The 18,025-nt window shown below is 35.9% G+C and overlaps 1 protein-coding gene across 1 annotated transcript; it reads right to left on the reverse strand.

Moving 5' to 3' along the window:
* Positions 1 to 1,028: 1,028 nt before the first annotated feature.
* LOC131597237 (uncharacterized) lies at positions 1,029 to 3,704 on the reverse strand. The gene is made up of 3 exons (XM_058869944.1): positions 3,008 to 3,704; positions 2,627 to 2,924; positions 1,029 to 1,064 (listed from the first exon to the last, which is right to left on the reverse strand). Exons 1-3 carry the CDS (start codon positions 3,682 to 3,684, stop codon positions 1,029 to 1,031), a joined length of 1,011 nt encoding a protein of 336 aa, XP_058725927.1. The 5' UTR covers positions 3,685 to 3,704.
* Between the last annotated feature and the right edge of the window lie 14,321 nt (positions 3,705 to 18,025).

Here is an 18,025-nt window from a genome sequence, read left to right on the forward strand (position 1 = left end):
TCTATAGCTGGACACCAAGTTTCCAGCCCCAAAAAAGCAACCATTAGGCCCTTTATCTTTAATAACATCACACCAAATGTAGTGATCAACATCCGCGTTAAGCGGCTCCCCCTCTGCTGGCATGAATTGAGGATTATTTTCCAGAAAAATGGCAAGTCGTCTATCATATTCTTCCTGCACACATATATACATATTATAAATTAAAATATATTAAAACGTTGCCACGTGATTTTAACGCCACAACTTATGATTTGCCACATGATTTTCACGTGGCAATTTATCAATTGCCACATGAAATTCACATCACAAACTTTGTACCAATATAAAAAAAATAAACAACGTAAATTTCACTTACAAGATACATCCTCGTGCGCTCGTCGACAACACCTCCCGATCTCCTTGTCCGGGTCCTCGAAATCAGCCCAGGCATCAATGGTCTTCTCCCCAACTGCTTAGCCTATATAATATAATTAAAAATAATTAGTAAATTATATTATGAATAAAGATGTAACTTAAAATTTTTAAAACTTTTACCAATCGTCGGGCATGCTCGGCGGTGCTAATAATTCCAACTGTGTTGACACAACCGCCCTTTTCAGATGCCCTCATCTTCTTAAAAGTTTCTGATTTAGCCCGGAATTCTGGAGTCCTCCAATATATTACAAGCTCCTGAAAAACCTCTTCGCCTATCCAGCTAGGACGGATGCCGTGAAGCTCATAATTCTCCCTTACTCGCCGCAGCATATCAGACATTCTTTTAGAGCATCTGGTATTGAAAACTTTCTGGACGGTTTTTTCACTCAATGGATCCCACACGCATTTCTCCTGCAATAATGTTTTGTATGACATCAAAATAAAATGTTAAGTAATTATAATGAGAATTTCATTTAAATAACCATAACTAAAAAAGTAAATTAAATGCACAACTTAAATAAATAACAATACCTTAAACATTCTAAACCATTCATCTTTATTATCGACGTCCCCATAGCTCTTAAAAGCTGATATACATCTGCTGAACTATATAGTTAACAATCCTTGAAGCAGTCCGACTCGGAGTAAAACTGAAAGAAAAAATGAAAATGTTAGATATAAATTTATACAAAAAATGAAAATATATACACACTATAAAAGTTTTTAAATAGGAAACTTACTTACTTCCTTCGGGATGAATCCAAAATCTACCGTCAACGACATGAATCTCATCGGGATCATCCCTCCCACGAAGATCAGCTCCGTCTATCTCATCAACTGCCTCATCAACCTCACGGGCTGGTACATGTGTGGGATGTGGGGTGCGTGAGCCTCCAACCTGTGTGGGGCGTGGACTAGGAGATCGTCCAGCCTGTGTTGGACGTGGACGGGGAGATCGTCCAGCCTGTGTGGGGCGTGGACTAGGAGATCGTCCAGCCTGTGTCGGAGGTGTACTGCTGGATCCTCCCGTATGCTGAAAGGAGGAAGTCATCTGCATGGGATATGAGAAACCAGATCCTCCAGTATGCTGGAAGGATGAAGGCATGCCAGTATGAGCGAATGGAAAGCTGGGCGGGGGCACACCAGTATGTGTGAATGGAAAGCTAGGTCCTCCCGCCTGCTGGAAGGACGAGGGCACACCAGGATGCTGGAAGGATGGCGGTACCGCTGAGTACTGGAAGGATGGCGGTACCCCAGACGGGAATGTGTGGGAGGAGAGTAATGGGGTAAAAGCCTGAGTACTGGCTAAAGACATAGGATCAACACTCTGAGGGCGGGAAGACACAGCCATGTGAGGCGCCTCACATACTACTATCCTCGGATGTTGGGACTTCTTACCACTATCTTTACTCTTAGGTGGCATTTTACCTATTTTATTATTCATCAACACATAAATATTCATCAACACATAAATATTCATTAACACATAAATAGATATTCATTAACACATAAATATATATTTAATAGATATCCACTAACACATAAATAGATATTCATTAACACATAAATAAATATTCATTAACACATAAATAAATATTCATTAACATATAAATATACATTCAATGTTTAGTTATTCTTCATCTTCGCTATCCACATCATTCTCTTCATCATTCTCTTCATCATTCTCTTCATCATTATCTTCGTCGTTCTCTTCGTCGTTCTCTTCGTCATTCTCTTCATTGTTGTCATCGGATTCAAACTCTTCATCATTCTCTTCATCCACATTATTTTCAACCAACAATATAGATGCATCAACTTGATGTCCCTCAACAATTGTATCAGACAAACTTGTAATGTCTTCAGCTGCAACCACTTCATTAATTTGATCAACATCATCAACTTGATAGGCAACATCTTCTACTTGATCCCCATTTTCAATATGACCTTGCGGTTTTGTTTTTAGTACAACACACCATCCTCTTTTACGTGTCACAAATGAAGGATAAGGTACATAATAAACTTGCCTAACAATATTTGACATTATGAAAGGATCATACTCTTTGTATTTCCGGTTCATTTGAATCTCAACAGTACCGTATGACCTGTCTATTTTTGTGCCTCTACTTGGATCATACCATTCACAATAAAACAAGACAACTTTATTTTCTGAATCCATGTAATGGTATACCAACTCGTAGATATGTTTAATAACTCCATAAAAGTCATCTGCACCACCATCTGTAACCCCTTTTACAAATACACCACTGTTTATGGTTTTTTTCCCTTCGGTCCATGCCTCAGTGTGAAACTTATATCCGTTCACGAAGTATGTGTGCCATTCATTTGCGCTTTGGATAGGGCCTTCTGCCAAGTTTCTCAAATGGAGTATTTCTGGAGTTGGTGGAAACACGGTAGACAATCTTTGCTTGAACCATAAGGGAAATTGAGCATGAATGACGCCGGATGTTGACTGTACACTGGTACTATGAAAATAGGCATTGTTAAATTCCCTACAAAATATACACCATAAGTTAAATAAGTTTGGTATACAGACATTGTCAACAAAGGTAAAAAAACTATTGGGTAAACTTACTCAAGGTATTGTTTAACTTCGACGCAGTTGATCAAGACATGGACATGTGCGGATTGCATTTCTTTCTGGGTCAACCAATGCACACTCTTCTTTCCAGAAGGTCGACCTGGAAGACCGAATACTGATAAGGTGAATTGACTCCTCTGGTTGACATTTACCGGATTCCGTATGGTTCTAGGAGTTAACATCAAGTGATTGAAATAATGACTGCAAAAATGTGATGTTTCTCGATGCAGGTAATGTGCACATATAGAACCTTCAACTCTTGCTTTATTCTTCACTGATCGCTTTGAATCACCCATGAACCTTTCAAACGGATACATCCACCTATATTGAACTGGTCCACCAAGAAAGGCTTCATATGCAAGATGCACAGGTAAATGTTCCATTGAGTCGAAGAAACCAGGCGGAAATACTTGTTCCAACTTACAAAGAATGATTGCAATGTTTTGGTCCAACTTCATGATGTCTTCCACTTTTAAAGCTGACGCACAAATATCTCTAAAAAACTGACTAATTTCAGTCAGTGGATCAAGAACATGTTTGGGTAGCGAGCCAAATGCAATTGGTAACAATTGTTCCATGAAAATGTGACAATCGTGACTTTTCATTCCATGCAACTTCCCAGTGTTAGGGTCAGCACACCTTGATAAATTTGATGAATACCCATCGGGCATTCTCAAATCTTTTAGCCATCGACAAACAACTTTAGCTTCTTGGGAAGTCAAAGTGAAACAAGCCTTGGGTTTTAATAACTTTCCATTCGGTAGAGGCTTCAACTCCAACTCTCTTCTGTTACACCATTTTTCCATGTCTTGTCTGGCCTTTTCATTATCTTTTGTTTTGCCTTTCACATCCATCACTGTGTTAAATACATTATCAAAAAAATTCTTCTCAATATGCATAACATCTAGATTATGGCGCAACAAGTTATCCTTCCAATACGGGAGGTCCCAAAATATACTTCTTTTTGTCCAATTGTGCGTGACTCCGTATCCTTCAATTCGGCATTCTTTGCCAGTATCTGTAAATTTTGGTAGCTCACTAACTTGTTCCCATATAGCCCATGGTGACAATCGAGGCGGAGGAGAATCTTTCACTCGTACATCTTTTTTAAAGTTTGTCATGTTTCTTCTATAGGAGTGATTTCGTGGTAGGAATCTTCGGTGACAGTCAAACCACGAGCTTTTCCCACCTTTATCCAACGTGAACCCTTTGTTGTTTCCCATGCAATGCGGACAACCCATTTTGCCATGCGTACCCCAACCAGACAACATGCCATATGCTTGAAAGTCGTTGATGGTCCACATCAATGAAGCTCGCATTATAAAGTTTTCTTTACGTGATATATCATAAGTCCATTCTCCAATCCACAATCTCTTCAAATCATCAATTAAAGGTTGTAAATACACATCAATTCCTGCTTTTGGACTCGAAGGTCCTGGAATGACGCACGTCAAAAACATGTATGGTTTTGTCATGCACATCTCAGGAGGGAGGTTGTAAGGGGTTACAATAACTGGCCAACAAGAATATGCGGTTCCCGACCCTTGGACATATGGAGTAAATCCATCAGAGCATAAACCAAGCCTGACATTTCTAGGTTCTGCGGCAAAATCAGGATGCATTCGATCAAAATGCTTCCATGCCTCGCCATCAGATGGATGTCGCATAGTGCCTGGACTTGTGTTATTTGTGTGATGCCATGTCATTTGACTTGCACTATGCATTGAAGCAAACATTCTTTTTAACCTTGGTATTATCGGAAGATAAAACATGGACTTTACTGCTACACGGTCTTGATTAGTGTTAACGGCTCTACTGGGAACTTTATATCTTGGACTCTTACAAAACTTACATTCCTCCAACAACCCATCTTGAGTACCAAACTCATTGTCGTAGAACAACATACAGCCATTAATGCAACAATCAATCTTTCTTACTCTTAAGCCTAACTTCGACACCAACTTCTTTGCTTCATAAAATGTTGTAGGCAAGTTGTCTTTCATTGCAGTTGAGTCCAACATCATCTTTACGAAGAATTCCAAACACTGATCAGGAACATTCCAATTTGCCTTGGCGGCCAACAATCTCACACAAATTGATAACTTTGACTCAGACGATCCATCAAACAACGGCGTATTCATCTCATTCAACAACTGATAAAATTTATGCGCTTCCTCATTCGGCAACTCTTCCCCACCAAAATCTTCAGGCTCATCATAGGTCACGCTCACACCAAAAGCATCCTCAACCAAGTCACCAATCAGATTAAAGTTTTCCTCAAATTCCACAGGCGGCCGACTACTTGAAGCATGAGAGTTGCTAGTCTCTGGTACGTTACTAGGCAGTTCTTCACCGTTAAACTTCCAAACCCAATAATTTGCAATGAAACCCCTTCTATGCAATTGAGCTGTTAATTCCTGTGGGTCACTAATTATTGGTCTACATTCACATTTAAGACAGGGACACCTAACTCCTCCTTCGCTTCGACATAATTCCTGAGCAAACGCCCAACTGATAAACCCTTCAACTCCTACTATAAAATTGGGTTTAAGTCCCATTCTTCTTGGAAATGTTCTATCGTACATCCAACTACGATAATACCGATAATATTCCATACTGCACATTTATACAATCATTGTCATTTTGAGTTAGTATTATCGATAATACCGATAATATTATTCTTAAACGTATACTAGTTAATATTTACTATTCTTAAAAATATTATTTAATAACAATACTACTAATATTTTTAACTACACACGTTATATTGAACATCTTTAACCATACAGTAATTATTTTTTTTAACTACACATTTTAAACTACATATATTGGAAATATTATTTAATAAAAATAAACATATTATGTTTTTGTTACACACATAATAATAAAAATAAAAAATAAGAAATAAGAAATAAGAAATATTACTATTATATTTGGAAATATACAAACACATACATATTATGTTTTTATAACATATATACAAATTCAGTTTTAAATCTATTATATATGAACAAAATAAAAAATAAAAATAAAAAATGTTTTTATTAAATATATGATATACATAACATATATAAAAATTCTTTTTAAAATATATAAATATAATACATATTCTATTTTTTTTAAATATACTATAATCTATACAAAAAAACAAAACTCTATCAAAAATCTATACAAACACATACATATTATGTTTTTATAACATATATACAAATTCAGTTTTAAATCTATTATATATGAACAAAATAAAAAATAAAAATAAAAAATGTTTTTATTAAATATATGATATACATAACATATATAAAAATTCTTTTTAAAATATATAAATATAATACATATTCTATTTTTTTTAAATATACTATAATCTATACAAAAAAACAAAACTCTATCAAAAATCTATACAAACACATACATATTATCTTAATAAATCTATTAAAAAATTAAAAATTAAAAATGATATATAACTATTATATTAGTTTTGAATATATAAAATTTGTTTAAGTTATAATAATCTATTTTTTAAAGTGAGAACTTTATAATATATATCTATATTATATTCTTAAAAATGAAAACTTTATAATATATATAACTATTATATTCTTTTTAAAATTATATTAATATTTATAATAATCTATTTTATATATTATAAAATATTAAACAAAAAATTCGTTTTAATAATAATAATAATATATAATAATTTTAATAATAGTTTTAATATATCAATTTTTTTCTAATAGTTTTAAAAATATTAATAAAAATATATTTAATTTTCGTTTTTATTTTATTCACTATATTCTATTTTATTTTTTAAGATATAACAATTTTAATATATCAATTTTTTTCTAATAGTTTTACAATATATAAAAACACATTATAAATCTATACAAACACATACATATCTTAATAAATTTACTAAAAAATCTATACAAACACATACATATTATCTTAATAAATCTACTAAAAAAAATCACATTATAAATCTATACCAAAAATCATTATAAATCACATTAAAAATCTATTTTATTTACTTACCTCTTCTTCAATCTACTCCTCCTTCTTCAATCTACTCTCCTCCTTCTTCAAATCTACTAAATCTATACCAAAAAAAAAATCAAAAATTAATAACAGAATCAAGAATAAAATTATAAGATAATACTGATGCAACCTCTTAATTACATTTGATATCAAAAAAATATTTGGATTGATGCAATTGGATTTTGGGAGAGTAAATTTCTGTTCTGGTTTTGGTTTTGGGGGAGAATGTTGCTGAAACGAAAATGGAATTGAAACGAAGGTGTGGTGAAGTGAAGTGAATTGGTTGCATTAATACACAATGTTGCGACGTGAATAAAACCTCACTATTTGCCACGTGCTAAACACGTCGCAACAAGCAAACGGTAATATTTAATTAATCAACGGTCACTTACGCTGCCACTCTGTCAAATCATGTTTCCCCCCATTTTGAATTATAAATGTAGCGACGTGACAATAACGTCACCACCAAATTTTTCAAAATTTTGAGTATTCCCCCATTTGAACGTTATGGGGTGTGATGAATTAATTTATGTAATTAATGTAGCGACGTGCAACCCACGTCGCAACTGTTTTTCACACAACCCCATGTCTGACTCCCAACCACTTTAATACTGTAAAGTAAATTAATATTAAAATATAGGTGGCGACGTTGTATTCACGTCGCAACAAGCATTTATTAGCCACGTGTTCTGCACGTCGCTAAATATGTCGCTGGAGATGAGTTTTTTAGCCACAAGTTCTTGGTTTGGAAATAGTCTTTTTGTGGAAAGATTACTCATCCCAATTATTCTTTTTACGATTTTAGTAAGGATCCGCTCTTCTTTCTTTCGTAAGGGTAATTGGTGTGTAATTTTTCTTTTTGTCGGGCTTTTCCGCTCCTCCTTTGTAATCGGGTTGGAGAAACCTTAGTTCTTCGTTTAATATAATTTCTTGATTAAAAAAAACTATCAAAAGAATTATTGTCCGTTAAATTATGAGATCACATTCAATGATTGTATTTCTAAATCAATCATTGAATGCATAATTATCCTTATTCCAATTAGGGTACCTATTGATAATTGAGAATTATTTCATAGATTCATTTCAAAATTGCCCAAAATATGAAAAGTATTAAACCTAGGGTAGATCTTAATAATATGAGGCTTTTTCATTGCATAGTAGACAACTCAAAATTTCATATCCATTCTTAATCTTGAATGTGTAATTCAATTGTGTAGTGGTGAAAAGATGCCTAATGTCAAATGGACTAAATGTGTTGAAGTGAAAGGGAAAGTCAAATTACAGGATTTTGAAACATACATTGCAGAGCTTAGAAACTCACCTAACAGAAGATTGTAGGTAAGAAATTAATTCTCTTTATTCTATTCTATTCATTTATTGCCACCATATTGTTTGAATTACATTCTATAATTTATGTTTTGTAATGCATGCAATTAATTCCAGGTTGTGTCCCTATATTGGAAAGAAGGATCTTCCATGTATTGTTTTTTAACAGATTGCAAGAAAGTATGTAACCCATGGAAGGGTAGGGCTTGCAAAAGTGATAACTAGTGTTGATCTTTATGTCTGTCCATGTAGTTACACAATACTCAACCTTCTTGCAAGAAATGGATTCTTCAACTTCAATGAAGAAAACAATGATTACCTCATTGGTTGTGTTGTTTGGAAAAGAAACCAAATAAATCATCCTCCAATTAAAGAGTGGTCTCCCATTCGCCCGCCATATAAATCGTCAATACAAAGTTATCCGTTTCCTTACTACAGTGCCTTAATAAAATCATCAGAAGAATTACCAGAGGTGGAAACTTCAGAATTAGAAGTTGGAAGTTCATCAACTTGTGATGAAAATAATTTGCACAAGAGAAGGATGGAAGAAGATATGGATATATCTCCCCAGAGGAAACCTTGCTGCAGAGATGATACGGTAGAACCACCCTTACCAGCTGCTAAAATCCACCCACCAGTTTTGATCCCAACCAAGGACTTTACATATCTTGGCCCTAGTTTAATGAGGGAGCAATCACATCCCCATGCACCAAAACCAGATTTCACATATCTGGGTCCAGTTTTAATGAGGGATCAAGCACATGCACGTGAGAAAACAACAAGTGACTTTACATATCTTGGACCTAAATGGAATGCTGCAAATCAACCATATAACAGTTTTGGTCCCAAACAATAAATTCAAAGGTGGACAGAAAAACATGCATGCATGGTTGTATTTGTACTCTCATATCTTTTACATCAGAAACATCGACATGCATTAGACGTGCTATCATAGATATTCTAGAAAGTTTAAAATTGTTACGTCTGTTGTGTTTTAGAGGTGCTTATGGGCTTGAACATGAATTTTACCTAATGTTGTTTACCATATTTTAAGATCGATGTGAGTATATATACATTTTCATTTTAGTAATTCATTTTCTCTGCATGATGTTGACTAACAAAATAGGCCCTCTGAAGTTGTAACTTAGCCATTTCATTGTTTTTAAATGGTTAAAATATAGTATAACTATATCACAAAACAAAACCTAACAAAAACCTATCAAATTGTTTCATGCATGGTTCATGATAAAGGAAAATTGAGAAGTCACGTTTGCATTCATGTTTGGATATTCACGCACCACACTATTTCATAGTGTTAGTTTTAAAGTTGAGGATAAGGCAAGCCTAACTATAGTTGGCTAATTTTATAGGCAACTTGTGTTAAATAATATGTTTTGATTTGTGATCAATTTAGCATTGATTACAATATTTGGTTCTCTTTTAGTTCGTTCAGAAGTTTACAAAAATTGCTTTGGAAAAAATTATTTTAATCAAAATATGGTTGAAGAGAATTTTATTAAATAAAGATTTTATATTAAAATATGGTTGAAGAGAATTTTATTAAATAAAGATTTTATTGAATATGATTTAATTAAAAGATTTTGACTTGTTTTTAATGTTTTTATTAAAGAAGATTTAATTTGTTGTTTTCGGATGCAACTCGTTTTCACTAAACTCTATTCAAATTTTCTACTTGATCTCTTTTGTTTTTTAAGGATATGATTCTCATTGTTTAAAGACTCGTCTCTTTTAGATAATTGCTAATTGAGCGTCTTGTTTTGTGTGTTAGAAAAAGTTTTTGCATTTTCTTGTGTAATACTCTATCTTGAAAGTTTTTCTTATTTTAGAAGGATATTGTTGAACAAATGACTCTAACACACAATTGGAGGGGGAAGGGGGTGAATTGTGAAGTGTAAAAATCGTGATTAATTAAAAAAAATTACTTTGAAAAGCAATTTATGTTAGGTCAAAATATAAAGCAGCTAAAAATCAAAAGAAATAAGAGGAGATAGAAAGATGGATTTATAAATAAAAGATAATTTATCAACAAAAAAAAAAGAGATAAGGATAGAGAGATTGTACCAAAATTTGTAGAAGTTTGGCTAACCACTTTTCCTACTCATTTCTCCAAGAATTTTTGCTTGAAAGTTCCACTAAAATAATTTCTTGAGCTTTTATGGATATGCCCACAAATCTTACTACAAAGATGAGAGATTTTACAGAGGAAGATCCCTCGAACCAAACATAGTTTTTGACGGTTAAGCTCACAAACCAAGCACAAATTTTACTAGCTAATATCCATAAGCAAACATTGATTTTACCAAGACAATCTCAATAACCAAACAAAGATTTTATCAGGACAATCTCACGAATCAAAGGTATCAAAAGCATTTAAGCATAATCATCAACACAATAAAAAACTCTCTGAAGTATTTTTCTTTCCCAAAGTGCTAAGGCAACTTTAGTAAAAAGAATATAGAGGAAAAGCCTCCTTTATAAAGGAAAAAATATAATTCAAAAAGGAAAACATGTTTTTTAATGCTTATAATAGAATATGAGCTAGGTCTAATCGATTATGCAATCTAAATATGGAAGGTTTTCAAATTCGTCATCGTTAATCTATTAGAAGTCCTCATAATTGATTATGAGGCATTACAAAAGAGATATTTGACTAACCCTAATATACTAATCAATTATCTAGTGTAAACCACATTCCAAGAATATTATTCAAGCTAGTAACCAACTAGTTAAACTCCCTTTAATAAATATAGAGAATATGACCCACTCCCTCTAAAAGTATACTTTTATCCTTTTGACATTATCAAAAAGGCGGAAAAGAAACACAAGACAAGCACATAAATATGTACATCACATAGAGAAAGGAAAGGAGATGAAGGAGAACAGACATTAAGAAAATATTAATCCATTTATAATTGATTCAATGTTCCTAATTCGGCTATTAGGCAAAAGAAGTTTTCTTTAGGAAAAACATTAGTAAAAGTATACGTGAGTTTATTAAATTAAGATACGTGCTCAATTACACAATCTCTTTTTTTTTGACATGACCTCTCCTGAAATGGTGTATATCCTCATTAGGTTTAATTTGAGAGTGAAATATTAGATTTTTCGTGAGGTTTATGGCGCTAATGTTGTCGCATTTTATCGGACAATAGTGTTAGACGATAGGAATGGTCTAGAGGGGGGTGAATAGACCACCTTTTTTCAACTTAAGAAAATTTTAGCTTTTGAAACGTGACTTCCCTGAATCACTTAATCATCTCCGAGCTATCGCGTTATCGGGGACCGGATATGTGCACTAAACCGAACGGATGAAAAATGGCGAATAGTGAATTACGTTTTAACAAATTTATCAATTACTTCAATTACACACTTGATAGTATATTACTAACAATGAACGTTTACACTAAAATTTGAACAAAAATTGATTGAGTAATTTTATCGAACACTTGGTGATCGATATTTACCAAACCTTGATTTTTGCTCAACAATGGAAATATAAAGAAACGAATAGAAACAAGATAGAAGTAAGAGCGATAAAGAACACGAGATTTGTTAAGGCAGTTCCTCTATCATCCTTGCAGGAGTACGTCTGCCCCTAATTTCAAATGAAATTAGGAAAGTTTTATTTGATTGCAAAATGTTTAACAAGGATAGAATTTACCAATCACCAACTACACACATGTAGTAAAATTGAATACAATTCGATCCTCCCCTTGATTCATGTTGAACCAAGTCAATGTCAATGATCTTCACCGATCAAGACCCCGATCGTTCCTTTCTCAATCATCCGGTGGTAGCAAATTTGTTGAGCTGATCTTCAATCCCTCAATCCCTTATGCATGGCTGAATTGATTACCAAAGCGAATCGATCGTCAAAAACCTTCGTACCAAATCCTTGATGAAGAAGGAAAAACCCTAAGGTTTTATACAAGAAACACCCTCAACAATCTTCACTCGACCAAGATAAATGTCTACCGTCGAATCTCGAACAAGACAAATGTCTACCGTCGAACCTTATCAACACACGTTCCTTACTCCGATCGAAAAAGATGATTATGTGTGATTTTCGATTAATAAGCGAAAGGTTGAAGATGAGAAGAAGCTTGAGTATATCTTTCACGTTTCTTGTTGAAATGCTTGAGAATGATCAATTGGATATTTATACCACACACATTGCATAGGCCAATTAGAACACAGCAAAAACCAGTTTGAGAAGCGATAGGTCGACCTGCTCCCCTACATAGGTCGACCTGTTGAGAGTTTTGCACCTGAAAATAAGTTAAGTGTGACACTTCCGTCGACCTGAAGGGTCGGCGTGCGCATTCCCGTGAGTTCCTCAAAATAACATGCGTCGACCTAAGCCATCAATGCGTCAACGCATTTTGTTCTTGCACTTGAGTCACCCAAAATTTGATGCGTCAACCTGAAGGGTCGGTGTGCGCATACCCGAGATTGCTCCAAAGTCCCATGCGTCGACCTGATGAGGTAATGCGTCGACGCATTCAGCCCTTACATGAAATCTTTCATAAAATGCTTGCAGTAGGTCGACCTATAGTGTTTATGAGTCGACCTATTGATGTCTTGTAGCCAAAAATGCTTATCTTTGTTGCATTCATTTGATTTCTATGATTCCACTCTAATTGTAGTTAATTCACAATGTTTTGACATCATGAAAACTACATCATTGCCCTCACATACTCCCCCTTTTTGATGATGGCAAAACTTGTGAATTTTTGTCCAGGCATTGCTTAAAACAGAGTGCTTGCTCCCCCTTTGTACATGCTCCCCCTGTCTTGGTGCATGTGTTTGATGTAGCTTGCTAATTTACTCATTTTCTCCCCCTTTGACAACATCAAAAAGAGACAAGCCATATTATACATACATGGTGGGATAACATCATTCAAGTTTGATCATTACTAAGCCCTTTTGCAATCATAATCACAAAGCAATCATTCACATAAAATAATGCTTAATGACGAAATTTAAAAGGAAACATAACGTAAATAACCAAACACACTATGAGCACATAGCTCAATTAATATTCTTACACAAACACATAGTACGGAAGAATTTTGTTCAGCATAACATAAAAATAAAAACACAAAAGCACTGAAATTGTTCATGAAAATATGTAAATGGTTTATGCATGAAAAAGAGGACACTAGGCATCATCATCTTCATGTCTCTCTTGGTCCGGAGGTGGTGGTTGAGCTGTATGAACTGAAGGGAATGGATAGTGTTGCATAAAGGCGTTTGTGAAGGAAGAGAGTTGATTGCTCTGAGCATCGATCATACCATAGAGTGTGTTGTACCGTTGCTCTTAACTTGTGGAATAGGCCGTAAATTGGGCACCTTGCTCATTGACATGAGTGGTCAAGGTAGTAAGGCGCTCGTTCATCAAATTCTGATTCTCAATTTGTTGGAGACGCATAGCCTCAATCAAATTTTCCATATTAGAGCCAGCATTTTCAGCACCCACATCTTCATCTTCATCTTCACCTTCATTGTCTTCCCCTTCATCAATGTTCATATCATCCTCATCTTCTCGGTTTAGGTCAGGATTGTTTCCTCGTAAAATAGCTCTATAGGTACCAGTGGCTTGATTGTAGGAGAATCCCATCATGTTCAATGTTTTCTTTGTGAATTCTTGGTCGATTGAGATGGACTTCTTGGGAAGTCGTTGAGACGGAATATTAACCCTATTAAGTACCCATTGGATGAATGATGCGTATCCAATAGCGATGCCTCTTCCTGATTCCTTCAACTAAAACATCCGCTTCACTATAAAATGAGGCCAATTCACCGGAATTCTATTTTTGATCAACCAAACTAGATACACTTCTTGTTGGTCAACACGAGAGTATCCGCCTTGCTTAGGTCGGATTATTCGTGCCACAATCCACTGCAGTATTCTATCAAGTAAGTTCAGAAGACCTGTGGTATCCGTCCGAGGGAAGAAATTACTTTGAACGATATGGTCAGCATGAGGGCGCCTCAACATGTTATTCAGTGCAACATTGTAGTCAAACTGAGTCAATATGTTGGTATTAGTTACCGTGACAGCGTTCTCACTTAACGGAACACAAGCCAACATGGCTCCAAGTGCTGTCGGTAATGGCGTAAGTGGTTGTACCCATCTGAAAGTTGAACGAACTACCTTGGAATGGTCCTTCTATCCCATTATAGAAAATCCGAAGTAAGTCCTCACTGTAATCATGACTCAGTTCAAGAAAAGCACCTAGTTTTTGAACTTCAAGCAAATCGATTACCTGTTGTAGATGAAGTCTTCGCAAGGTTCCTGTGAATAGCATGAATTGCTTGAAGACCTTTCTTTTGCTGAAGTGGGCTGAGTAGGATTCAACAAGAGCATCAGGAATAAGAGATATAGCATCCTCTATTTCAAGTTGTGGTTGAGAAGAGGAGTCCCCTCTGCTTGCTCTCTTTCTTGAGGATTTGTGGGAAGCCATTGGTGAGTGAGAAGGAGGAGATTGATGGAGTATTTGATGGAGGTGTTAGGGTTTTCTGTGAGCAGGTCGACGGTGCAAGAAGGAAAAGAAGAGAATGATTTGCCTTGAGCCCCCTTTTTAAATAAAATGAAAACTTTGTTATAAGGGATCTTACATCGGGTCTAGATAATACCCGATGAGAAATGTTACGGGCAACGGGTCTTTACATGAGGCAAATAAAAAATTGATGGGAAATGTTACGTACAGTGGGCCCATACATCGGTCCAATTAATAACCGATAGGAAATGTTACGCACAATTTTTACTAAAACCCTAGTCCTTTACACACACAAAAATCTTTTCTCTTTCTTCTTCTTCGGTTGAAACGCTATTTCTTCTGCCAAAACCGCCGACCACCCATCCTAGCCGTCACCACCCACTCCGCTCACCTTCTTCCGTTCTCCAACCTTCTTTGACGACCACCCATCTGTTAGCTGAGGATTTCGTTTAGAAAGAATATCCTTTGAAGAGTTAGAATTCGAAGGAAGATGGTTACTGATGACCATTTCTGAGTTTAAAAATGGCTGCTGATGGCCACGTTTCGAGAATGATTGTTTGGGTTGGAACGAAGATAGTTGGAATTGGAGCTGATTCGAAGAGGGTTATCTTTGATGACTTAAACGTTTTGCGAAATACGTAAAGTACTGAAGCTTAACGTGTTTTCGTGGCATTCTCGGTTCTGATCACGTTGCCACGTGTCGAAAGAGGATTCAGGCGGGAGGATTTGAATTTCGAAGTAGTTTGTGTAACTGCTCAAAGACAGATGGCATCCCAGGGATTCTTGTGGGCAACGTGGCATCAGATTAGTGTAGGACCGTTAGGGTCGAAATTAGTATAAATAAGGGTCTTAATGTTAGGATTCCGTGTGTTCATTTTGTACAAATCACTCACAAATCACTCAAGTATCAAGTGTTTAGAGAACGAGTTCGCTGAGAAATGTACGTATGACACCAACACCAGTTTAATAAATTTGTATCTTTCTTTATTCAAAGTATCTTTTCATTATTACTGCTTTCGTTTACTTTCTGTTATTTACATTCCTGCACTTCTTTTGTTTCGTCTAACTTTTATCTCGAAGCATTTTACATTCCTGCATTTAACATTCTTGCACGTTACATTCTTGCACTTTACATTTCTGCAGTTTATACGCTTTTATTTATATTTCTTTGTCGAAAGTCATACTTACGTGTATAACAAGTGTTGTTTTTAAGTAAACATTCACACGATCATATCACAAACAAGTTTTCTCGAAGCCAGAACAAACAAGCATGAATCAAATCATATCGAAAGACAATTGTTTGACTATGTCCTAGGATCAATCTAGTCGATCCTGCGAGTAACCAAAGTATATTTTATAGTTTGGAGGACTTGCGGTTGTTTACCGGAAATCACCGTAAACAAATTGGCACGCCCAGTGGGACAGTGTCAAACAGATTGTTATTAATTGATTGTTTTATTTTGTCTAGAAAATATCAAGACCTTGTATGAACCTTAGGAACGGTAAATTAACCAACAGTGCACAACCGATTCCCAAACGAAGGTACAACAAGAAAATGGTCAATGCGGCCAGTGGAGGGGGAGATCAAGATCCCCCACAAGGGTCAGGAACAGTGGCGGCAAATTCTACGCATGCTTCGACTTCTACTCAAGGAGCGCAGGATATACCGGTTTCGACAGGATCTGGACCCATAGGTAGTTCCCAAGCAATACCCGAAAGTACTACAGGGACGACAGGGACTGTGCCAGTTTCGAGTTCGACCATCGCGCCTCCATTCATCAGCACAGGCGAGATACCACCTTTCTCGACAAACGCTGCAAGTCAATTATTTTCCCGAGGACCATCATCCACTTTCGAAGCTTGGAGACCCAACAATCCATATGGAATGCCATATTCATATATGACAGGATTACGAGGATCATGGCCTACATACACTACAACTAACCCGACGGCATTTTCGCCGAATGTCAGTTCGATAGGTCGAAGCGCACAGAATACTGGCTTCTCTTCCCAAATACCCCCTTTTACCACAAATAGTCAAGCAGCATTTCGACAGGAAATGGATGCAAGTAACCATGATATGTTAGGAACTCTTGCTAAAGAATTCGGGTCGATCTTGAATCCATTAGCAACAAACATTGCCAGGACTAACCAGGATAATGTGGAAACTTTTCAAAAAATATCATCTCAAATAAATCAAATGGCGGATTTCTTAGGAGTCCCACAAAATAGGCGAAGGAACAATCAATCAACCTATCAAGAAGGGGACCCAATTTTAGAACAAGTTCGAAATGCAGTTCCGACACCCAGGCCAACGCCAGTCGAGAAAAATCAAGTAATAGATTTGGAAACTCAAAATCAGACTGCTAACGTTGGTCGACAAGAAATTCCCTAGCAACAGCCTAGAGTAGTTGTAGTGGGAAGAGACGAACATCCTGACGAAGTCGTACATAGGGTTAGGAGAGACAACCTGGCAACAGAAAATAACCTAACTGCCATGATAGAGAGAATTATGGCCAATAATGGCCTCAATACCGGGCTTCGACGTCCAAATTATACATCCCCCATAGCAGAATATGTTATGCAAACAGAATTGCCAAAAGGTACCAAAGTACCAAAATTCACTAAATTTTCAGGGGACACCAGTGAGTCAACCGTGGAACACATAGCCAGATATTTGACAAAAGCAGAAGATTTAGCAGGGAACGAAGATTTAAGAATTAAATACTTCTCTAGTTCGCTAACAAAAAATGCTTTTGTTTGGTTCACCATGTTGCCCCAAATTCCATAGATGCATGGGCACACTTGGAGAGGTTGTTCCATGAACAATTCTACATGGGTCAAACCAAGATAAGTCTGAAAGAACTGGCTAGCATCAAGAGGAAGTTCACGGAACCTATAGATGATTACTTAAATAGGTTCCGTTTGTTGAAATCAAGATGCTTCACGACTGTCACAGAGCATGAATTAGTCGAAATGGCTGTAGGCGGTTTAGATTATTCAATTCGAAAGAAATTGGATACTCAATACCTAAGGGACATGGCCCAGTTGGCAGACAGGGTTCGACAAGTCGCACGACTAAAAGCAGAAAAGGCTAGAGCAAATAAAAGTTACAAGAAAGAAAAGGTAG

This window comes from Vicia villosa, linkage group LG4 (genome assembly GCF_029867415.1).
Source record: "Vicia villosa cultivar HV-30 ecotype Madison, WI linkage group LG4, Vvil1.0, whole genome shotgun sequence".
NCBI classification, from domain to species: Eukaryota; Viridiplantae; Streptophyta; class Magnoliopsida; order Fabales; family Fabaceae; genus Vicia; species Vicia villosa.

What these genes read in the sequence shown, in the direction of transcription:
- LOC131597237 (XM_058869944.1), bottom strand. Translation starts at nt 3,684, where the DNA reads ATGCCCGATGGGTATTCATCAAATTTATCAAGGTGTGCTGACCCTAAC. An exon ending in GAAGTTAAACAATACCTTGA is followed by an intron (nt 2,925 to 3,007) that starts GTAAGTTTACCC and finishes TATATTTTGTAG; the next exon opens with GGAATTTAACAATGCCTATT. An exon ending in GTGCAGATGACTTTTATGGA is followed by an intron (nt 1,065 to 2,626) that starts GTTATTAAACAT and finishes TTTTTCTTTCAG; the next exon opens with TTTTACTCCGAGTCGGACTG.